The sequence below is a fragment of the Myodes glareolus genome, chromosome 6 (assembly GCF_982192425.1).
Source record: "Myodes glareolus chromosome 6, mMyoGla1.1, whole genome shotgun sequence".
Lineage (NCBI taxonomy): Eukaryota > Metazoa > Chordata > Mammalia > Rodentia > Cricetidae > Myodes > Myodes glareolus.
The window spans coordinates 20,095,632-20,120,174 of NC_142031.1; the positions used below are offsets into that span (position 1 = coordinate 20,095,632).

At 48.0% G+C, this 24,543-nt stretch overlaps 1 protein-coding gene and 1 pseudogene across 1 annotated transcript in view; both read right to left on the bottom strand.

Moving 5' to 3' along the window:
- The window catches only part of Rhce (Rh blood group CcEe antigens), a 33,851-nt gene extending 13,047 nt beyond the window's left edge, over positions 1-20,804 (bottom strand). Inside the window, exons 1-4 of the mRNA XM_048443176.3 lie at positions 20,611-20,804; positions 11,901-12,087; positions 6,937-7,087; positions 138-300 (exon numbers count right to left, since the gene is read on the bottom strand). Coding sequence (XP_048299133.1) covers positions 138-300; positions 6,937-7,087; positions 11,901-12,087; positions 20,611-20,752 — 643 coding nt within the window. The 5' untranslated portion in view covers positions 20,753-20,804. The remainder of the gene's footprint in view (positions 1-137; positions 301-6,936; positions 7,088-11,900; positions 12,088-20,610) is intronic.
- On the bottom strand, positions 3,753-4,108 carry LOC148121668 (signal recognition particle RNA; annotated as a pseudogene).
- Positions 20,805-24,543: the final 3,739 nt, after the last annotated feature.

A 24,543-nucleotide genomic window follows, 5' to 3' on the forward strand; every position in this document is an offset into this window, starting at 1 on the left:
TATATAAACTCAACAACATTACTAGAGACAAAGGGCCTTTATGGATGGGACCAGGATACTCAGGGTCAGAAAGATCTGTCAGCAGGATTTGTTTCCAACTCTTCAGACAGGAGACTACCCAGCCCTCTCGTCCTTACCCAGCATGGCAAACAGACTGGAGCTTGTGGCCATCTGAGCCTTCTCTGTCTGGGCTTTCTCATCCACTCCCCAGGGCAGGGACCTGGAGAGGCACCAGACCACAAGCAGTCCGAAATAGGTCCCAAACACATGCCCGTGCATCGCGATTATGTGGTCTTCCATCTGCAACAGATCACAGCGGTCTGGTGAGTGTCCCAGGCCTGCGTGAAGAGGTCAGCCGTGTTGCCCCTCTGAGAAAGTCCTGTGCTTTTCTGAGAAAGTTCTGTGGGAGGTGTGACTCGAACTCTGACCTGGTATTCAGAGCTTATACAACCCACCCAGCTGGCCTTCCCATGGTGATGAGTGACGAGTGGTCTTGGAATGCCACACTACAGCCAGGTAGACTTGTGGTTCATGCTAACCGTGCATAGCAAATTTAATAAGTCTTAGGCTTCATTCTTAGTGGGTTTAGGATAAAAGCTGTCTTCAGGGTCTTCTAAAAACTCTCAGAATTGATCGGCTCTTTACCTACTCCCCACTGATGCTGCCTTGACCAAAGTCTCCTTCGCAGATACCCCAGATTTCTTTTGTTTTCTTTCTTTTTTTCTTTTTTCTTTTCTTTCTTTTTTTTTTTTTTTGGTGTTTTTTGTTGTTGTTGTTGTTGGGTTTTTTTTTTGTTTTTTTTTTTGTTTTTTCGAAACAAGGTTTCTCTCTGTAGCTTTGGATCCTGACCTGAAACTAGCTCTTGTAGACTAGGCTGGCCTCGAACTCACAGAGATCCTCCTGCCTCTGCCTCCCAGAGTGCTGGGATTAAAGTCATGTGTCACCACCAGCCCTGGCTGATACCCCAGATTTCTGCAATAACCTCCCAGCTATATTTCCTGTTCCCACCCTTGTCCCTATTGAATATTCTCCTAACAGCTGCAGACCCTGCCTCTTCCCGGCTCAGAATCCTCCGCTGGCTTCCTCCTGACTCAGAGTGACTGTCCTTTCCATGACCAGCAGGAAGACCCTGTGTGGTCCGCTTTTTCTCCAGCCTAACCCCTCTTCCCTCCCCACCCTCCACTCTCAGCTCTCCAGCCCTCTCTCACTTTGATGCGGGAGAATTGTCTGTATTTTGTCAATCATATTTTAATAAAATGCTGATTGGCCAGGCAGGCAGTATAGGCGGGAAAACCAGACAGGAAGTAGAGGTGATGCACTGAGAACAAGAGAATTCTGGGAAGCAGGGAGGTTCCTCTGCCATTCCTGTGCAGACCACCGAAGAGGCAGCATGTAACCTGCCCTGCTGAGAAAGGTACAGACCCATGTGCTAACATAGATAAGGATAATGGGGTAACATAAGTTATAAGAGCTAATAAGTAGCCTGACCTAATGGGCCAATCAGTTTATAACCTAATGTAGACTCTATGTTATTTTCTTTGGGAATTGCCGGCTATGGAGTACCAGGTGGGACAAAAACCCCAACAAGCCGGCCCTCATGTTACATTACTTCAGGCCCTTCAACAGTCAGCAATACTGTTTCTCTGGGCAGAGGGACATGGGCAGGGAGGAGGAAGTGGTCAGCCCTGAGGGGGTAAGCAACAAGCTTTCTATTATCACCAAGGGGCAGGACATGTAAGGAGTCTGGACAAGAGACACAAGGGCCTTGGGACAGATGCTATCTACCAAACACCTGGCCAGGGCTGGCTGGCCACTGTTGCCAGACGCCCTCCAGGTCTGGCCTCAAAATTGCGTGGTGATGCTTTCCTACCAGTCTGTCTGGTATCTTACCCACCCCCTCACATCTCGGCACCACCCTCTTCTGCTTTATTTTTCACTATAGAATTGGTCATGATCAAACCGGACACATCTTTTGTCCATTTTTTTTTTTTTTTTTTTTTTTTTTTTTTTTTTAGTGGTAATGGTTGGGTTCCTTTCTCAGCAGAAATTTCCCTGCAGTTGTATTTTCTCATGGTCGTGAGAATGCCTGGTACATGATAGGTAAGTACTTCTCAATGGGTGGATGCTGCTAAAGAGCCCTCACCCACGTATGAAGATGCGCGCCTACATAGCTTCTGCCTAAAGACCAGGAAGAGGACATGCGTGTACTTCCATCACATAGAAGGCTAAGGCAAGGGGATGCTGTGAGTACAGGGCCATCCTGGGCTACAGAACAAAGACCCTGTCTCAGACAGACCTAAAACTGGAGATCATCTATAGTTCATTCAGCTAAGAGCTTGTGTAGCATGCACAGAGCCCTGGGTGTGGGGACCTGTCTGTCATCCCAGCACTCAGGAGGCAGAAGCAGCAGAGCTCTGTGAGTTCTAGGACAGCCAGAGCTACCTAGTGAAACCCTGCCTCAAAAATAAATGAATGAAACCCATTGGGGCTGGAGAGACTGCCCATCAGTTAAGAACATTTGTTCTTTCAGAGTGAGACTCTTAGACCCTTAGACCTAGTCCTAGATAGGTTTAAGAAAAACAAAAGCAAAAAAATTAAAAAATAAAGAGCAAAAAGAGAAGGTTACAGACATCACTCAAGAATAAATCAGGTGTGGGCTGGAGAGATGGCTCAGAGGTTAAGAGCACTGGCTGCTCTTCCAGAGGTCCTGAGTTCAATTCCCAGCAACCACATGGTGGCTCACAACTATCTGTAATGAGATCTGGTGCCCTCTTCTGGTCTGCAGTATATATGTAGGGAAAACACTGTATACATAATTAATAAATAAATTTAAAAAAAAAGAATAAAATGGGTGGCCAGGCAGTGTTGGCACATGACTTTGATCCCAGCAGTCAGGAAGCAGAGGCAGGTGGATCTCTGTAAGTTCGAGGCCAGCCTGATCTACAGAGACCCTATTTCCAAAAAACAAAAACAAAAAAAAGGAAGTGTATTTTTCTTAATTTATGTATATGTGTGTTTATCTGTGTTTGTACATGAACACCTTCAGAGGTCAGAAAAAGTTGTCAGATCCTCTGGAACTGGAGTTACAGGAAGTTGTGAGCTGCCATATGGGTGCTGGGAATTGAAACTGGGTCCTCTGGAAGAGAGTCAGGGCTCTCAAAGGATGAGCTGTCTCGCCAGCCCTCCCAGCACCTGACTTTTCATTTGGGTTCCGGGGATGAAACTCATCAGGGGCTTGGGTTTTTTGTTGCTGTTGTTGTTGTTGTTTTAAGCAACAAGCACCTTTATTCACGGAGCTATCTCCGTAGGCCTGTTCTTTGTTGTTGTTATTTGTTTGTTGTTTATTTTGTTTGCTGTTTTTTGTCTTTGTAGCTGAAGTTAACCTCAAACTTACTATATAGTCACAGATGACCTTGAACTGTTGACCCTTTTGTCCTCACCTTCCTGCTGTGGAATATTCCTTTACGTTGTGTGAATATATGTCGTTGTGATTGAGCCAATAAAGGAGCCAATTGGCCAATAGCTGGACAGGATAAAATTAGGCTGAAAAACCAAACTAAGGACGGGGAAGAAGGGTGGATTCGGAGGACTTGCAAACCAGACCCAAATGGGGCTGCTGTAGAATATTATTTTAAGGTGTGTTACATTTGCTTATGCTCTGGAACATTTGTTGTTTTTTTTTTTTTTTTTTACTTTTTTTTTAAAAAAATATTTTTTTCTTTTCTTTTCTTTTCTTTTTTTTTTTTTTTTTTAAGAGACGGGGTCTCGCTATGTTGCCCAGGCTGGAGTGCAGTGGCTATTAACAGGCGCGATCCCACTATTGATCATCACGGGAGTTTTGACCTGCTCCGTTTCCGACCTGGGCTGGTTCACCCCTCCTTAGGCAACCTGGTGGTGGTCCCATCCCCCCCGTCCCCCGTGTGTCCCGCCCCCCCCCCCCCCCCCCCCCCCCCCCCCGCTCCCGGGAGGTCACCATATTGATGCCGAACTTAGTGCGGACACCCGATCGGCATTGCGCACTACAGCCCAGAACTCCTGGACTCAAGTGATCCTCCTGCCTCAGCCTCCCGAGTAGCTGGGACTACAGGCGTGCAAAACCACGCCCGGCTGGAACGTTTGTTTAATGATGTAAAGATGTGTTGCTTTTGTTTATGCTGCATTTGTTTAACTCTGTGAAGCTGTGATTCTTTGTCTAAAACACCTGAGGTCTAATAAAGCGCTGAATGGCCAATCAGCAGGCAGGAGAAAGGACCGGCGAGGCTGGCAGGCAGAGAGGATAAATAAGAAGAAGGAGCAGGCAATCAAAGAGCACAAGGACAAGGAAGGCTCATATCAGGGGTCATCCAGCTACACAGCCAGCCATGGGCTAAGAGGGAAAATAAGCAGTACAGAAATAGGAAAAGGTAACAGCCCAGAGGCAAAGGAAGATGGGAGAGTGTAAGAAAAGCTGGCTAGAAATAAGCCAAGCCTAGGCATTTAATAGTAATAATAAGACTCCACGTGTATTTATTTGGGAGCTGGGTCCCCCCCCAAAAGTCAAAAGAATAAAGAGGAGATAAAACAAACTATATTTTGGCATTCCAGTGTGAATCTAAAGTAAATAGAATAACAACAAGGAGGAGATGAAAATGCTGTGGTAATAAAGTTACTGCCACATGGCAGAGGGTAGATGAAAAATATGGGTTGATTTAAAATGTAAGAGCTAGTTAGTAATAAGCCTGGTCTACAGAGTGAGTTCCTGGACAGCCAAGGCTACATAGAGAAAACCTGTCTCGAAAAGCAGACAAATGTACAAATGTACATTTCCAGTGTTAGCTCTCTTAAAGAAAGGTCACTCAGAATTAATTCTTTATTTGATATATAATTTTTATGTTCCTCTATCTTTTTAATATATGCTACTACCTAGACAAAAGCATGCCGATTCAATGAATAAAGAATTGTGGATCTGAACAACACATAACAATAATGTCACATCAGTCTGCTCTGGGTAATCAATAAAAATTTAAAGATAGTCAATAGAATTTTGTAGCATCCCCTATCTCCCTTTGCTATATTTTATGTCTTTGAATTATTGGCAAGAACCATGGTGTATTATTCTTGGTTCCTAGATTCAAAGCTTTAGGTCTGTGCATACAGCATGGAATAATTGTAGAAGTCAAGCCAAGGCAGTATAATAGGACCATGGTGGGGGGACTCAAGATGTGAATAGGGACGTACAGGTACCATGAATTGATGAGGGAGGGTCAGCTCACAGTGGATGGTACCACATCTGGACAGGTGGCCCTAGGCTAAATAAGAAAGCAAGGTGGTCAGGCAGTGGTGACACAGGCCTTTAATCCCAGCACATGAGAGGCAGAGGCAGGTAGAGTTCTGAGACCAAGGCCAGCCTGGTTTACAGTGTGAGTTCCAGAACAGCCAGGACTGTTACACAGAGAACCCTGTCTCAGGGAAAAGAAAAATAAAAGAAAGAAAGAAAAGAAAAAAAAAAGATGAACAAGCCAGTAAGGAGCAGCCTTCCATGGCCTCTGCTTCACTTCCTAAGTTCACTCACCGTGGAACTTGCTGACCACAGCCATGATGACTCAATGAAAGACTAGTCTTGGTTGTTTATTTGACTACACATGGAATTAACTAAAACCCAAGAGGCTAGCAACTCCTGTGAGCATTTTCTCTTGACTGAATCGTGTTGGAGAATATTATTTTCAGGTATGTTGCTTTTGTTTATGCTGCGTTTAACTCTGTGAAGCTGTGTTACTTTGCCTGTCTAAAACACCTGATTGGTCTAATCAAGAGCTGAACAGCCAATAGGAAGGCAAGAGAAGGATAGGTGGGGCTGGCAGACAGGATAAATGGGAGAACTCTGAGGCAGGATCAAGAGAGAACAAGGAGAGGAGAGGAGAGGAGAGGAGGACACTAAGGCCTCATCCAGCCAGCCACCGAGTAAGCGTGAAAGACACACGGAAGTAAGAAAAGGAAGAAGGGGGGCTGGAGAAATGGCTCAGAGGTTAAGAGCATTGCCTGCTCTTCCAAAGGTCCTGAGTTCAATTCCCAGCAACCACATGGTGGCTCACAACCATCTGTAATGAGGTCTGGTGCCCTCTTCTGGCCAGCAGGCATACACACAGACAGAATATTGTATACATAATAAATAAATAGTAAATAAATATTAAAAAAAAAAAAAGGAAGAAGCCTGGAGGCAAAAGGTAGCTGGCATAAGTTGAGAAAAGCTGGCTTGAAACAAGTCAAACTAAGGTCAGGCATCCATAAATAAGAATAAGCCTCTGTCTGTGTGTTTTATTTGGGATCTGGGTGGCAGCCCCTCAAGAGCAAAGAGTTCAAAGAGCCAAAGAGAGAGGAAAAAAAAAAAAGAATCATTTGAAGAAGGAAGACCTACTTTAAGTCCCAATCTTTTGAGGTAGGAAAATCCGTCTTAAATCTAGGCCACTCGTGGTGGCAGTCTCTATAAAGGACGAGGGAGAAGGAAGCCCTTGCTCTCAGTTTCAGGACTCCCTGGCAAGTCCATTCCTTCACCGTCATCAGAGCCTACCTCTTTAAGATCCCAAAGTACACTGAAGGCCAGTGAAGCATCCAGACTCATGGGCTGGAAAACTGCTGGACTCTTGGGCTTTCTATCAGGAGACAGTCATTGTTGGAGTAATTGGACTAACCTGTGAGCCACTCGAATAGATACCATATATGAAACACGCACATTCTGTGGCTAATACGCTCTGGGAATTCATCTTACATACGCATCCCATAGTAATCTTGCCCCACTCAAGGCCTCCACGCGCTGTGTTTAACCTTCAGTGGCGTCTAAGCACTTTCAGCTCCACTCGAGGCCTAGCTTTATTTTTAAAACTCCAAAACTTCATCAAGGTGGGGCAGCATCTTACCCCCCTACGCTCTCCCAAGTCCCCTCACAGCCCTGGGACTCACGTGGAAGAACTTCTTGTCAACAATCCTGACAGCTCTGAAGGCTGCAGCTTCCATCAGCACCATCACAGCCAGCTGCACCAAGTTTGCCTTCCCAAGGACAGCGCCCGCTGAGATGAGCACAGGGATTGTGCTCATGGTAGCCGTCCGGATGCTGAGAGAGGAGAGAGACCCTGTGAGGAAGAGTACCTCTCATTCAGCAGCGCACACACACACACACACATAGAGGAGGGTTTCCACAACAGCACAGTGCTCTCTTGCCCTGTCCCTCACCAGGATGGCACCCGGGGTCCTTGCACACTCCAGTGGTACAGGAATGTTCAGAGGCGCCGAGCCTCTTCTACCAATGTCACTGGGATTTAAAGTGGCTGCCTCTTCCCGAGGGACTCCGCTGTCTTGAGTTCCACCCTCAACCCCACACTTCCTTTCTGCTGTCGCCGCTCTCAGATGTTCCATAGAGGGCGCTGTGCACCCGCTGGCCCGCCACGGTCCTCCTTTCTCTCCTCGATGTGTGGAGCCTGGGTTTAGCAGTTTGGAAGTAGAATAAGCTTGGCCTCCCATCCCAGCTCTACCACCTAAGCAGCTACTTAATCCCGTAAAGCGTCCACCTGGAAAGTAAGAAAGACCACATTTGTTTGCCCTAGCTGGGGCAGGGGTTAGAAGGAAGTCTTTGTATACGTGTATCTATCTAACACAAAGACTGGTAGGCACGTGAGAGGGAATTCATGCATAGAGGCAGGTATCATGAAGACTCATATCCTTCCTCCCCTGGACAAGTGTGCAGGCTCAGTGTGGGGATTCGGGCAGAGAAAGACACCTTTTAATCTTCAAAGTGCTTCTAGTCTGGCTGGAGAGATATAGGATTTCCTGAGTTAACTGTGCCAACTAGATTTATCATGGAGGGCTTCCTGGGGGAGGGGGAAGTGAGTGGCACTGAGCTGCGCCTCCCCTTTCCCCTGAAACCTCTCCTCCCTAGGGATTATCCCAGCTGTGCTGGTGAGAGGCTGTTGAATTGCCTGAGGTTAAAGGTCAGTCCTCCATCAGGGTGGTACTACGTTACTACAATGTTGTGTCCCCCTCATCATGTACAAGAGGGCATGGAACCGGAAGGATGGCCACTACTACCTCCTGCTAACAAAGATGAGGTTCAAGTCCAGCTGGCCTAGATTTAAGGCCGAGTCCCTAGATCTAAGGGATGCAGCCTCCCTGGTCTCCCTTGCTGCTGTTGCTGAGGTTCAAGGATGTGAGGGGACAGTAAGAGCAGGACATAGGGACGTGGACCAGGAGGGACAGTATATTGGGGAACCTGGTGTGTCACTGTCTAGACAGGCCATGCTCGGTAGGCGAGTGTTCAGTGCATTGACCAGCTCAATTCAAAAATTAGTGGGCCAGTCATGAGATTTCAGACCTGTGACAAGTGATAGAAAGACCCTGAAATAAGGTGGTCATTATGTCAGCCATGTCCTGACAGTGAGACCTGGAATACACCCTGTGCCTCTGTGACTTTGTGTAACAACACCTGGGGTCACAGTAAGAGCAGAATTCATGAACACATGGCAGATGCAACAAGGAAGCTGGGCATTGCCAGGACCTTCTAGGGAGAATCTTCTAGAACCACTCAGGGTATGCAATTAAAAGCACACCCCTTAGGGCTGGAGAGGTGGCTCAGTGGTTAAGAGCACTGATTTCTCTTCCAGAGAACCAGGGTTCACTTCCCAACACCCACAAGACAACTCACAACTGCCCATAATGCCAATTCCAGAGGATCTGATACCCTCACACTGAGATACTTGCAGGCAAAATACCAAATGTACATAAAATACAGGTAAATAAATACTTTTTAAAAAGTACACCCATGGAATCTGGTGTTTTGCTCAGTTGGCACAAAGCCCTGAGTTCAATCCCCAGTAACACATAAACCAGGCATGTACACCTATAATCTTGGCACTCAGACAATTGAAGTAGGAGGTTCAGAAGTTCAAGGCCACCCTCAGATACCTAGTGAATTTGAGACCTGTCTATGTTCCATGAGCCTATGTCACAGAAAAACAAAACAATGGTTGGGGCTGGGGCTCAGCAGAGATCTTGCCTAGCATTTGCAAGGCCCTGGTTTGATCCCCAACACCGGGTGTGCAGTGGGTGGAAATCGCTCACTGAAGGGTCTTTTGTTTTCATTTTTATCCCAATGAGCATTTATCAAGTCCTTACTGTGTAAGGGGAGAGCAGGGTCTCTGTTCCTAGTGCAGGGAACAGGTCAGGCAAAGCCCACTAGCCCAGCCTGGCCTGACAGGCAGGTGGGTGCCACTGTTCAGTCTTGCAAAGCCAGTACCAGCTGAGTCTCAGCCAGGAGGATCCAAATGGTATTTGGTAGGATGGCAGCTGGGTGGTAGGGAGGGACAACAGGTCCCTGTTACAGGTTCCTGGGAAGCATCCTGAAATGCTCCCTGTTCCAATTTGGGTGCCAAAGGCTAACACCTGTGCAACAACTTTAAACAGAAGCCCCAGCCCAGGGCTGTTGTGTGAGAACCCCAGGGTGTCCTTTGACACAACCCAGGGGGTATGCAATACCCACAGGCAGTAGCTCTAAGCCTTGAAAAAGTTATTTAAAAGGGTATTTTTAAAGACTGGACATCTGCTAGCCCAGGCTGGCCTCAGACTCACTAGTGTAGCTGAGGGTGACCTTGAACTCCTGATCTTCCTGCCTCCACCTCTGATGGGCTGGGATTACAGAGTGTGCCGTAATGACCAGTTTTTTGTTTTGTTTTGCAGTGTTGGAAGTAGAACCCAGAGCTTTATGCACATTAAGCAAGAGCTCTGCTAACTCTGCTGCATTCCCTCAGTCTTCTACAGTATTTAAAAAAGGAACGAACCATTTTACATCGTGACTGCTCTGAGGGTCTGGGAAGGCTAGAAGGAAGTTAGAATCCTATGACCCCAGCCACATGTCTTACCCTCTCTGAACTTTCATTCCTTTACCTGTGGATGAGCTGGGACCTTGACCCTGGATGGGCTAAAGAGAATATTGGTGATGCACCTAGTATGGTTTTTGGGCCCACAGAAAGTTTTCTGTCCGTGGACAAGGCCCAGAAGCCTTAGCAAGGGCCTAAGAAGGAAAGCTGGGATGGCCTTCACAGGGCTGAGACTTCCCAAGGTGTGACTCTGAATTCTAGCAATTCAAGGTTGGACAAGACAACAAAACTTACTTTTATGGGGGGTGGGGTGGGGGAAGAGTTGAGACATGGTCTTGCCATGTAGCTTTGGGTGGCCTGGAGCTCAGAGAGCCGCCTGCCTCTGCCTCCGGAGAGCTGGGATCAAAGTCATGCACCACCACATCCAGTCAAGAAAGCATTCTCAAGGAAAATGTCTCCTAGTTCTATCAAGTATCCAGCGCCTCTTTAAAGTGGTGTACAGCCCCACAGGAACTGCCTACCACCTATCTGTGTTTAGAATCATCTTGTAGAGAGGACCCTCAATTGAGGAACTGTCTCCATCAGATTGGCCTGAGGGGTGTTTTCTTAATTGCTAGTTGCTGTGGGAAGAGTGTGGGAGGTGCCTGCCGGGTATTAACCCAGACAGAAAGGGGCAGTTGGAAGGAGGTTTGTTTGCCTCCTGTCTGCCCAGCCTCCCCCCTGCTGCAGAATGATGCACCCTGCTGCTGCTGATTCCTTTGCTGATGAAAGAACCTGCATTTCCAGACTTCCACTGTGGAGTAAGGACCTGCGCTCTCCAGGACTGAGCAAGTACCAGGTTGTTCACCGCTGGAGTGTGACAGCCACTGTGGGACCGCACCAACTTGCTGGGGCACCTCTCAGGTGTGAGATACCTGTTATTTCTACTATTATTATTGTTTTTTTTTTTTTTCAAGACAGGGTTTCTCTGTGTAGCCCTGGCTGTCCTGGAACTCACTTTGTAGACCAGGCTGACATCAAACCCAGAGATCCGCCTGCCTCTACCTCCCGAGTGCTGGGATTAAAGGTGTGCGATACCACCTCCCAGCTCTGTTAATATTATTTTAATGTACCCTAAATCAATAAATTCTTATATCTAAGTATATGTGTGTAAATATATACATGTATATATACATATATTCACCCTATTGGTTCTGTTCCTCTAGAGAACCCTGACTAATCTGTATCTATTAATCATCTGTTAATCATCTCAGCTCTATTATTAATCACCTGTTGTTGATCATTCTGATTTCCCGCTATATAAACATCATCTGGGTTAACACAGAGAATGGTCACTGAGCCCACAGGTTCTGTGGTGCTCCTTCCTAATCAATATGCACCTGTTGCCTGGGTAGCCACTACTGTGACGTCTAGCATCACAGGTTAGTTTTGCCGGTTTGTACCATCTCATTTAGCTACATCTACATGGATAGATGCTAGTTTAAAGAAAAGAAAAGTGTGATTGTTTCCTGTCTACCGGCATCTCAGAACTGAGCCTTCCTTCTTGCATCCCTTTCTCCCTCCTCTCTCTTCTCTTCTTCATCTCCCCCTCCTCTCTCTCTCCCCCTCTGCCTCTTCCTCCCCTTTTTGTTTTCTCCTCGTAGGCTGGGCATGGAACCCAGGACAGATGTACATGCCAGACAACTGCTTCACCATGGAGCTGCACCTCCTGCCCACCCTTCCTTTTCTTTAAGATGCTGTCTCTCTGGGCAACAGTTCTGTTTTCTGCTTTGTTTTGTGTCTACTCTTTTTCTTTTTCTACCAATTTGTATGACTTCATGCAATCAGAATCATTAGGAACAAAATAGGGAGAATTCAGGGAGGCCTGGGGTACCACAGAGATGGAAATGCCCAATAGGGCCCAGTTGACTTGGATTTTTGTATAAATAATGAAAATCTTCTAGAAAAATTTTGCCCTAAGTATTTTGTGATGTCAGGGCTAGAGAGATGCCCTGGTCGTCTAGAACTTTCCCTCGCTGCATTCTAAGCACCCAAAACAACCCCGCTGCTTTCAGTTACCTGAACAGACTGATGGCCACATCCTTCAGGAAAGGCCAGCTCAGGAAGCGCTCCAGCAAGATCGACCCCTGCACCCCCAGGGCCAAGATGAAGAGGTTAAAGGCCACACTGCTCCAGCTGTGTCTCCGGAAAGATGAGGAGAGGAAGCCGAAACCCAAGGCTGCCATAAGGGTCAAATCCTGGAAGACTGAAGAGGAGGAGTGGGTGAGAACAGCACAGAATGGTCGCTGAAGGGAGCATTTACAGGAGCTTGGTCAAACTGCTTCACTTCTTTGGGCCTCAACTTTCTCATCTGAGTAACGGGGCCATGACTACTGAGCTCACAGGGCTGAGGTGGGGTAGAGGAGAGAAAGTGCTTCAGGCAGATGGGAGAGTACAGGAAATGAGCCTCGGTTATGAGGAATAAACACTCTGATGCAGACAGTGCGGCATCAGGGTCCCTGCTTGGCCCATCACCAGCATTCAGTATAGGTAATTAATTGCTCTGGGATTGTGGGCGGGCTTCCACTGTGCCACTGTGCTTGTACACACAGCCTCAACAGCTGAGTAGTCCTGGTGAGACAAAAAAGAGAAGACAGGGTGGGCCTCAAAGGTCCTGTGGCACAAGCCAAGTCATCTTCTTCAGGAGCAGGTAGTGTGGGTGAGACAGATCAGCGGAAAAGGGACCCGGCTCTGATCTCCTGAGTCCACGGTGGAGTCCATGAACTCCTGAAGGCGGTCCTCTGACCTCCACAGGGCTCCTGTACAAAAGCATTCACACGGGTGTGTACACACACATGCAAATGATGGAAGGTTTTTTGTTTTTGTTTTTGTTTTTGTTTTCTCAAGACAGGGTTTTTCTGTGTAGCTTTGACTGTCCTGGAACCTATTCTGTAGACCAGGCTGGTCTTGAACTCACAGAGACCTGCCGGCCTCTGCCTCCCAATTGCTGGGATTAAAGGTGTGTGCCACCACTGCCCATGATAAAAGTTTAAAAAAAAAAACAGAAAAAGGAAGGGAGAGAGGGAGAAGGAAGAGAGAGAGAGAGAGAGAGAGAGAGAAAGTTGATTCCAGGAGCAGCTGAGGCAGATGAAGGCAAAAGTCCTCCCTCCACATCCCCTCAGGCCCCAGCAGAACAATGGGGTGTGGGGGGGGGACTTTAATGTGATTCTGGTTGGAGAACTAATCAGCAGATGTGCTGCAGAGGGTTTGGTGAGACGGGGCCTGCTGTAGCTGTGCGGACCGATCGAGAACTCAGCCTCTCTGAGCTTTACAGGAACTCATGCTAAACACACGCAAACAGCCAATGGAACGTCTTGACCAGCAACTTGACTGGACTGAGAGATGCCCAGGAGGTCAGCAAAATGTCTCTGCACAGGTGGCAATGCCTTGGCTCAGGGCCCCTCCATGCTGCTCCTCTTAGTGTCCTGGCTGCTATGAGCTGAGCATCTCTGCTCTATTGTGCCTTCCCCCATGGTGTTCTATCTCACCACGGCCTGCAAACAATGGAAGCCACTGCCCACAAACTCAAAAGTGACCTCTATCCGCTTTAAATGGTTCCTTTCAGTATTAGCCACAGTGATGAGAAAGTCCAGCTGAAGTGGATTGCTTCACGTAAGCTATCTCCTGTCCTCTTGCACCTGCCCTTCCAGTGGCTGTTTATGAATGTGGAACCCTCCACGAGAAGGAGCTAAGCACCTGCCTCCGGTAGAGCAGAGAGTAGGGTCTTACCCCAGACCATTGGTGGAGCCATCCCCCAGCTTCAACACCTCCCTCTTCCGGTTCTCACCGGTGAACAATTCCACCCCCTCATCAGACTCCTACATTGAAAATGGGAGGTGCCTGGAGAGGCTGTTTTCCCAGCAGACGTGGACCATTTTCCATAGGAATGATGTCTGCACAGGTTTCCCCTCCCTTGACAGCTGTGTGAGATTTATTAGCAGATACGCATAACTCATTGCCTTGCTATCTTCCTTCCATCTGTGTGAGTTCACTGGACAGTTGAGAATCACCTCTACTTGCACACTCCTTTCCCTACCATAAAACAGCACAGGCCCTTTTATTACTTTAAGATACTTTGCCTGCGGTGGTGGTAGTGCGGACTGGTGGCTGAGGAGCCAGAGGCAGGAGGATCCGAAGTTTAAAGCCAGCCTGGGACACACCTGGAGGCCTGGAAAGATGGCTTAGCGGTTAAGAGCATCTTCTGCTCTTGCAGAGAACCCAGATTTAGTTCCCCGCATCTACATGGTGGCTCACAACCACCTGTGACGGCTTCAGCAGATCTGATGTCTTCTCCTGGCCTCTGCGGGCACTAAGCATGCATGTGGTACACAGACATATATGTAGGCAAACACTCACACATATAAAATTTCAAAAAAATAAAACAACATAGTTATCACCCAAAACAACTCCAAATCACCCTGAGGCCTTAGCATACTAGGAAGGAGGGAGACAGCTTGAGGGCAAAAAGACATCAGACGCTGCTCACTTGTCCTTCCGCTTGTAATGAGGTGGCTATCGCACACACGTGTCTACAGGGACTACCGGAGTGAGCTTTCTCAGGACCACACAGCACACCTGTAATGAGCTCAGCTCTGACAGGTACGGGCGCCTTTCTTCCAGGGATGCTGCCTCTAGCTCTGGTTTTCACCTCATCATGCTAGAGGATCTCAGTCAAACCTTTTGCTCTTTCTGAGCCTCAGTTTCCCTCTCTGGAAACGGTAAGATTGGGTTTGACAGTCTAGGTGCTCTTAGAGCCTTGGGGCTTTCTAAAGAAGGTGTTAGGGGAGGGTAAGAGAGGAAGAGGGTAGAGTCGGGCCTGAAGGTTAGAAAATGAGAGGATGGGGTGGGGTGAGGCATTTCCTGACCCAGCTGCCACCAATTCCAGGTATAGGGGCCCTGACCTTCCTCCTTGAGGCCTCACGGGGGTCCCTGAGGAAGGAACTGGTGCCTTAGGCTGGAGGAAATGTAGTGCGGCCGTTTCCAGTTACACTGTTCCGGGAACCTGTGCCGTCCAGCTGTTAGCTACAGCATCTGGCTTCCCATCCTCCACCCCATCCCACCCTGCTTCCCATTTCCCCTCCAGCATCCTGAGGCTCCAGGCTCAGCCTTACTCTTCCCAGGGCTCACTCCTGCCCCTTCCCACCCCCACCCCAGGGCTGAGTCCCACTCAGAGGACTCCTCCACGGGTGTCAGCTCTCAGAGCAGCTCTGCCCCAGGGCTGATAAACTAGCGGCCAGCAAGGTGTTTGGTGTGATAAGGAGTTGAGAGGACTGGGCGGCAAGAGGAATTTCACTGCTGGAGTCAGGCCTTCTGGGACCTGAGAGGCCAGCAGTGAGGCAAGGGAGGCAGTCCCCAGCATCCTCGTGACCAGACTCGTTCTCCTCCTCGGTCTGTGATCACCACTTCTCTTTCCTATTTTACAGATGGAAGAAGAGAGGCTCAGAAGGCTGCTGTGCCTAGTTCAGGTCACACAGCTGGTAAATGGAGACAGAGAGATTCGAACTCCACACCCTCTTGCCTCATCCTACACACGTGGTGTGACCCCTGAGTTTGTACGTCGTGGCTAAGGCCTGGTTCTGTGGGTCTCAGTTTCCTAAGCTGTAAAATGAGTAGAAGCACCTGTTCACTGGCTCCTACAAGGTTTGGTGCTGTGACTGGAGCACCCATGCTTGCCGTACACGACATGTCTTTGTGCCTATGCATTTGGATAACTGCAGGTCGGCCCTTGAGTTTGTCCACCCAGACCTTCTCTTTCCCGTTCAGGGCCTGCTCAGGCACTTTTGTCCCTCCTGGTAGGGAACATGACTCAGGGGAGGACCTCTTCAACCTTGGGGACCTTAGCACTCTCTCTGCTCCCTCCCATCCTGCCACTGCCCCAGTAGGCAGAGAAGAGAAATGGAGCTTCCCTGAGAAGCAGTGGCATACTCAGCCCTCAGAAATCCCTCTTGTTTTCCCACAGTCCCTTTCCCTGCCCCTGGGGAAAGCAGGGGTGTAGTGATGCTCCATTTGTATTTTAATAAATAAAGCTGGTCTGAAGATCAGAGAGTAAAACAGCTGCTCTGGTCAGCCTTACAGACCAGGCAATGGTGACACACACCTTTAATCCCAGTAACCACACTAGTTTGCCACAGAAACTAGGCAATAGTGGTGCACACACCTTTAATCCCAGCCCTAGAGACGAATATAAAACGGGAGGAGACAGCTCTCAGTCAGTCTCATTCTGAGATTCCTGGAGGCAGGATCGCCATTTTGGACTGAGGTAGAGGTAAGAGCCAATGGCTGGCTGTTTTGCTTTTCTGATCTTCAGGTTGAACCCCAATTTCTGTCTCTGGGTTTTTATTAACTGTGCTATACGTTGGCGGGGGGGGGATAATGAGTGGTTTGTAAAGCAAAAGGCCCAAGAGACAGTTCTCCAGTTTGGCAGCCCAAGGACGGGCTGTCTTTCTGTGGTAATGGTCCCCAGAGGAGCCTCTGGACGAAGGCTGCTCCCACATGAGCTGACCTTGTAATTCGCTTTAGACGATGGGGTATCAGTAGACACTTTACAGACACCTTTGCTCTGTTCTCACTTGCTGCTGGACCTCCTCTGTAGGCATGTGAAGTCTGGGCTGGCCTGCTGCTCCCAACTGGTACTAATTGCCTCCAGGGGGAAATGAGGACAGGTGGAGCCATCTTGCCCCAGGAAAATTTCTAGGTTTTGAATAAGTGAGTGACCCTAAGTGAAACTGCCAGCTGAAGCATACCCATGGCGAAGCCACAGAATCACCGTGGTGGGTAAATGACGTGGTTGCTATTTTAAGGCTCTGAAGTTAGGGATGGATGTTCCGTGGCTATGGATGACTGACAGATTCTGCTTCCTTTAAGCATGTCACAGACATCTCAGCCTCTCGCCCAGAATGAACTTATCATTGTGCATCTACACCACATCTGGCCTCTACATTTGTGTTTCTTTTCGGTTTTTTAAAGACAGGGTTTCTCTGTCTTAAAAAGCTTTGGAGCCTGAACTGGAACTCGCTCTGTAGAACAGGTTGGCCATGAACTCACCTAGGTCTGCCTGCCTCTGCACCTGCATCCCCAGTGCTGGGATTAAAGTTATGCGCCACCACCCAATTGTATGTGTTTAATTTTCTTTTCTTTTTTTCTTTTGTTTTTGTTTTTTATTTTTTTGTTTTTTCAAGACAAGGTTTCTCTGTATCTTTGGAGCCTGTCCCGGAACTAGCTCTTATAGACCAGGCTGGCCTCAAATTTACAGAGATCCACCTGCCTCTGCCTCCCCAGAGCTGGGATTAAAGGCATATGACACCACTGCTTGGCTTGGCATCTGTGTTTCTTAAGAACTGGCACAGTGTGGCTTTTTGAATGATAATAGCCTCCACATGCTTGTACGTTTGAATAATCGTTTGTTCCTTGGTGATTCTGTTGTTTGAGAATAATTAAGAGCTGTGGCCTTGTTGGAGGTGTGTTACAGGGTCAGGTTTTGGGCTTCAAATACCTCCTGCCCTCCCAAAGGCACCCTCAGCCTCCTGCTTTGAGAGGCAAGCTCTCAGCTGCTCCTCTCACCATTCCTTCATTCCACCAATACAGACCCCAACCCTCTGGAGCCATAAGCCCAACAAAAGGCTGTCTTTTAGAAGTTGCCTTCATCGTGGTGTTCCCTCAGAGTAACAGAAAAGCAGTAGAAACTGACACAGCTATTGTCCAATCGCATGTGTGAAGCATTCCTGCCCCCCCACCAAGTGAAGGTGATTTTCATCTAAATGTGGCTCGAATTGGACTCCTTGCTTCTACTGTCTCATCTTCTGCCTATTTGGTTCCATTACCGGTCATCCAGACATGGTCATCAGAGCGCAGAGTCTTGGAAGGTGCCCAAGACAGTCCCTAGAGCTTCCTGGAAGAAAACGTTAGCATTTCCAGGGTTTTTTTTTTTTCTTATCTAAAACATAAGAAATTGAAGCTGGTTAGTAATAAAAGCTGATAGTATTTATCTATCTATAGATGTTATTTTTTTCTTGTGTTTCAAGATAGGGTTTCTCTGGTTAGCCCTAGCTGTCCTGGAACTCACTCTATAGACCAGGCTGGCCTCCAACTCACAGAGGCTGCCTGCCTCTGCCTGCTGAGTGCTGCTTTCAATCCTTTTTATTTACTCATTTGAAGATTTAGTGTGTGTGCTGTGTGTGTGTGCTGTGTGTGGGTATGCGCTGTGTGGTGCTGTGTGTGCGTGTGTGCTGTGTGTGTGTGCTGTGTGTGTGTGTGTGTGTGTGGTGTATGTGTGGTGTATGCGCGTGTGTTGTGTGTGTGTGTGCGCTGTGTGGTGCTGTGTGTGTATGCTGTGTGTGGGTGTGCGCTGTGTGGTGCTGTGTGTGCTGTGTGTGTGTGCTGTGTGTGTGTGTGTGTGGTGTATGTGTGGTGTGTGCGTGTGTGCTGTGTGTGAGTGTGTGGTGTGTGTGTGCTGTGTGTGAGTGTGTGCTCTGTGTGAGTGTGCTGTGTGTGTGGTGTGTGTGTGGTGTGTGTGTGTGCTGTGAGTGTGTGCTGTGTGTGTATGCTGTGTGTGGGTATGCGCTGTGTGGTGCTGCTGTGTGTGCGTGTGTGCTGTGTGTGTGTGTGCATGTGCTGTGTGTGGGTGTGCGCTGTGTGGTGCTGTGTGTGTGCGTGTACTGTGTGTGGGTGTGTGCTGTGTGTATGTATGTTGTGTGTGCTGTGTGTAAGTTAACAAGGAAGCTGAAAGAGGGCCCTGGACGCCCTAGAACTGGAGTTACAAATATGCACGGTGGGAACTGAACTTGGGGCCTCTGGCTTTTAACCACTTTGTCATCTTCCCCAGTCCTATTTTTTTTTTTTTTAATTTCTGTTTCATTATGGAACTTTTAAGAATGACATTTGTTCATTTATTTATTTTTTAATCTGGGACATACAGAAGTCAGAGGTCAGCTTGTAGGCATCAGTCTCCCTTAGTGGCTCCCACGCCTACTGATTAGGGCACAAGTGGTTCAGTCCTACCGTGACAGGGGCCGTGAGATACAATGGTCAGGCACACGCAACTAAAACCAGCATGCCTGATTGTCAACCTGCTGTGCCAATGCCTGCTAGGTGACCTTGGGCCGATGACTTAGCATCCGAGTACCTATTTCCTTAGTGAGAAATGGAGGACATAGCAGCCTGCCTCCCTGGGTTGTTGTGAGGGCCAATGGGAAGCTGTCTGAATAGTGCCTGGTGGACAGTAAGTGTTCAATGAAAACCAGCTGCGTGCTCCACGTGTCCAGACCCTACGCTGGATGTAACACACGACTTAGTGGAGAAACAGGAATGAACAGAGTTAAAACAAACATTGGGTTGGATTTTTTTGTCTTTGTTTGAGACAGGGTTTCTCTGTGTAACAAAGCCCTGGCTATCCTGAACTCACTCTGTAGACAAGGCTGGCCTTGAACTCCACAGAGATCCATCTGCCTCTGCCTCCCAAGTGCTGGGATTAGAAGCATGAGCCAGCATCGCCTGGCTAACATTGGATTGGATTTAAAAGAAATGAATGAGAAGGAATTAGACCTGTACCAGGAGCCTTTGGAAGCACTCCTCTGCTTCAGCTAGTGGGTCAGTTTCACATCACGGAGCTCCAAGCCAAGCCCCCCTCACTCTGCCACACTTGGCCTGCAGCTCTGTTTCTGAGACACCCTTCACAAGGTCCATCTGTTTACCATGAGCAGCCCGGGGGAGGTTTCAGACATGCCAGGATGTTTTGTACAGAGGCAGAACGCACACCTCTGTGAAATGTGCCTTGTTCGTGGTTGCTCTCATCACAGCAACACATAAAGTAACTATCCTCCTTCTTCAGCCATTCTTCCTGGCTCTGGATTCCCACCCACAGCAGGCTTTCCAGCCCTGGAGAGGAGGCAGGGAAAGGGGACATGGAGATGAGAAAGGAGCCAGCAAGGGGGGTGCTGGACAGGCAATGCCGGAACTGTTTCTTGTAGAGGATCAGTGTGTAGTTCCCAGCGCCTTACATTGGCTGGCTCACAACTACTATAACTCCAGTTCCCAGGGGATTCAGTGTCTCTGACTCCCATGAGCATCTGTATTCATCTGCACATTCCCCTCCAACAGACACATATACCTAATTAAAATAATACAAATACGTTTTTTAAAGAAATGAGTAAGAGAGACACCCCACAATACAATACAACACAACATGACAGTCATCAAACAAAAGAGAGAGAAGTCATGCCACAAAAGAGAGAGAAGTGCCCTTACCCACAGAGCCATCTCCTCAGAAAAGTAGAACATTATGAAGACCATTTGTGGGCTGGAGAGAAGGCTCAGCAGTTAAGAGCATTGTCTGCTCTTCCAAAGGTCCTGAGTTCAATTCCCAGCAACCACATGGTGGCTCACAACCACCTGAAATGTGATCCGATGCCCTCTCCTGGCCTGCCAGGCAGACACACAGACAGAATATTGTATACATAATAAATAAATAAATATTTAAAAAGAAAAGAAAATATTTAAAAAAAAAAAGACCATTTGCATAGAGAATTCAGGACAATGGACAAAGAGCTCCCCTGCTCTGTGCTCACAAATCCAGTTGGGGCTCATGAAAGAGACACAGCCCAGCCCACACAGGCTGACCTCTGTGCAGCTGGAATCCCCTTTGGGAAAGGTGTGAAAAGGAGCACCCGTGCCGTGGGAGAGCACAGACCTGCCCTACCCCTGGCCCATTTGGCCACTTCCCCAGGCCCCTCACCTTGATAGGTCTCCATCAACTTCTGATCCACTTGGGGGGTGTCGTAGGAGATGAAAAAGAAGAGGACAATGAAAGCCACCTGCAGCACCAAGGCCCACAGGGGCAGACAGCATCGGAGGGACCGTGGGTACTTAGAGCCCATCTTGTGCCTGTTGCTGTGCCCAGGTTCTGACAGCACTAGGTCCCCACACCCACTTGAAGGAGTGATAGGGGAAACACCCGCCAAAGGTCTTATCTCAGGATGCAAAAACTGGCTGGGCTGGCTTAAGAAGAGGAACTTCAAAATCGTTCATTCAGACAGTCCTGGCTGGATTCCTGTTGGGACCTCCTACTGTGCTCAGCTTATTTATTTATTCATCCATTTATTTATTTGTTTGTTTGTTTATCTTGTTTTAATTACTTCTTTATTTTCATTTTGCATGCATTGATGTTTTGCTTGCATGCACGTCTGTGGTGGTGTCAGACCTCCGCAACTGGAGTTACAGATAGTTGTGAGTTTGTGAGTTGAGAACTGAACCCAGGTTCACTTGAAGCTCTTGAAGAGGTTGACCTCTAAGAGCTCTGAGAAAAGAACTGGACCTCTGGAAGAGCAGTCAGTGCTCGTAACCACTGAGCCATCTCTCCAGGCCCTTATTTATTTTATGTTATTGATCTTTTCTGAGACAGAATATCACTCTAGAACCCTGGCTAGGAACGCACTATGTAGACTAGCCTGACCTCAGACTTGCGGCAATCCTCCTGTTTATGCCTCCTGAGTGCTAGGATTACAGCCAAGCTCCACCACGCCTGGTTTTGCGTGTAATTTAAAGGAGAGCATCCTTTTTATTTTGTTTTTGAGACAGGATTTCTTTGTGTATGTAGCCTTGGCTGTCCTAGAACTAACTCTGTAGACCAGGCTGGCCTTGAATTCACAGAGATTCGCAGGCTGCCTCTGCCTCCAAGTGCTGGAATTAAAGGCGTGCGCCACCAGTTTGCTTGACATTCACCTGTTCTTTGTGTAAGAAAGGCAGGGCCTGCCTGGAGCTGATGCCAGAGTTCTGTGGTGAAGCAAGAAGCAGCCACAGGGTTTGGGTCCCAGCATCTGTTTGGACAAAAGAGAAGATGGCTTGGCTTACTGTTGCTATGGTAAAATCCTCTGCCAAAAGCACCTTATAGGACAGAGAGAATTTTGGCTCCAAGTTCAAGGTGCAGTCCATGATGGGGAAGCCAAGGCAATGGGAACTTGAAGCAGCTGGTCACATCATGTCTGCAGTTAAGAGAGAGCAATGAATGCTGGCTAGTGTTCAGCTCCCTTTCTTCACTTCACGGCCCAGCCCACCCACAGTTAAGATGTGTCTTCTCCAGTCAGGTTACACAATCAAGACAATCCCCCCACCCCCCCAGGCAGGATTCAAGCTCAAACAATTCTAGGTTTTGTCAAGTTGACAATGCTATCACAGAAGGGAATGGATCAATGCTCTGATTTTTCAAAAATGGGAAACTGAGGTTCAGAATTGACTTTAGATTTGAAAAACTTATCTTTAAAATTTATCCCTGGGGCTGGAGAGATGGCTCAGCGGTTAAGAGCATTGCCTGCTCTTCCAATGGTCCTGAGTTCAATTTCCAGTAACCACATGGTGGCTCACAACCATCTGTAATGAGGCCTGGTGCCCTCTTCTGGTCTGCAGACAGAATACTGTATACATAATAAACAAACAAATAAATATTTAAAAAAATAAATAAAATTTATCCCTTTGTGGGTTGGGGAGATGGTTCTGTGGGTAAGGGCACTTGCTCTGCAGACATGGAAACCAGCATTCAAATCCTCCCCATCCATGCAGAAAGCCAGGAATGGTGTTAGCAGTGCGAAAGGGAATGGAGCCAGGAGAATCCTTGGGGTTTGCTGGCAGTGAGCTTAGTCGGTCCCAGGTTCATTGAGTGATCCTGTCTCCAGGGAACAATACAAAGAGTGACAGAGCTGGAGACAGAGCTAGACAGGCAACATCCTCCTCTGACCTGCACACATGTGTACCTGCACATACTTTATACATATACCCCACACAAGTGAACAGAAGAATAAGCCTTACCCATAAATCAGCGTGGGCAGCTAGGAGCTTCTTATGAGGCACACACTAAATGAACAGAGAAAGCAAAGCAGGATGCTTAGGCACACTGGGGGATGCGGATGGGAGCCACGAAGCTCCAACTGCTAAATCACAGTTAACCTGCCTGCATTGAAATGCTTGCTTTCCTAAGCATTTTTTTTTTTTCAAAACAGTGTTTCTCTGTGTAGCCCTGATTATCCTGGAACTTGCTCTGTAGACCACGCTGCCCTGTCTCTGCCTCCCATGTGCTGGGATTAAAGGTGTGTGCCACCAGGGCCCAGCAATTTTTCTAAGCATTCTAATGCTAGGTGGAGAAAGAGAAAGGAGGCTTTAAGTTGGCTCTACGGAAAATCCGGAAGGGTCCTCTTCTAGTCAGTCCCAGCCCAGAGCTGTCCCTACTCCTGGTCATCTCCTTGCAGAGTAGCACAGGACTCTGGCCGCACTTGAGTACCAGTGCCTCTAAGGAAGTCCACCTGCCTCAGCACCCCTAATTCACAGTGGAACCCCACGGGACTTGGGAGGCTTTTTATCTTGGTTACTTGTCTCTTGGTTGTGACTAAGTACCTAATCCCTCTGCCCCCAAAAGCAACCTAGTGAAGGAAGGGTTTATTTCAGTTCACATGTAGCTGAGGCTTTCCTGGAACTGGCTAAGTAAACAAGGCTAGTCTTGAATTCACAGCTATCCTCCTGGCTCTGCTTCTGGGATTAAAGCATGCGCGACCATGCCCAGCAAGAGCAGGGACTTGGACAGTCACGCTGTGTCTTCAGTCCCCAGTAGAGGCTCGACGACTAAAGCTGCCACTTCTGCAGCGCTGCTGTGGATGGAGCATTTACAGATCTTCCCCGGGTCTTTCTGTACACGCCTGAGGACAGACATCATCTCCTCTGCTTTACTGATGAGGAACTGCTTGCTGCTCAGAGAGGCAACGTCACTACCAAAGTTGCACAGCTAATAAATAGCAGGGCTGGGCATTTCCAGGCACCTGACAGCAGACATGTGCCCTGAACTTTGCATTTTTGCCTCTCAAGTTACCAAACCACTGTCTCCATTTCTTTAGGAACCAAATAAGGAGGCCCGCTCTGCCCGCTGCCAGGATTCTTAGGAATCTGAAGGCACTCAAGCGTGTCTGGTGTCGCTTATAGAAAGGAGGGTATGTAGTTCACACATACCCAATTTTAAATAAATACTTGTGATTTTAAAAAGTGAAAAAAATACAAGCAAACCTAAGAGCTGTGTATAAGCACACTCCATGCTGCACAGACTTCCCGGTAGGATGTCCATTCAGCCACCATGCTCTGTGGGACATCTGGGCTATTGCCAGTCTCAGTTCCTTTCCCAGTTACACAGACAGGATCTCATCCTAACCCCGACTGATCCCAAATTCTCTGTCATCTAGGATGATCTTTTTTCTTTTTTAAATATTTATTTATCATGTATACAATATTCTGTCTGCATGTATGCCTGTAGTCCAGAAGAGGGCACCAGATCTCATTACAGATGGCTGTGAGCCACCATGTGGTTGCTGGGAATTGAACTCAGGACCTTCGGAAGAGCAGGCAATGCTCTTAACCACTGAGCCATCTCTCCAGCCCATCTAGGATGATCTTGAACTGTTCTTCCTGCCTCCACCTCCCAAGTGCTGGGATTCCAGGCCTGAGCCCCCATCCTTGCCACACTATCTGGTTTTGAACACCTTGGAGAGCTAACTTCCTTCATAGGCTCTCTGGGGATACAAGTAGGCATTTAAGTCAGCCGTCCCAATCTGAGCTTCTGGGACTCTGGGCACAAGGCTCAAGGCAGCTAGACCAATGCTACCAGTGAGGTTGACAGAATGGAAGCTGCAGGGGA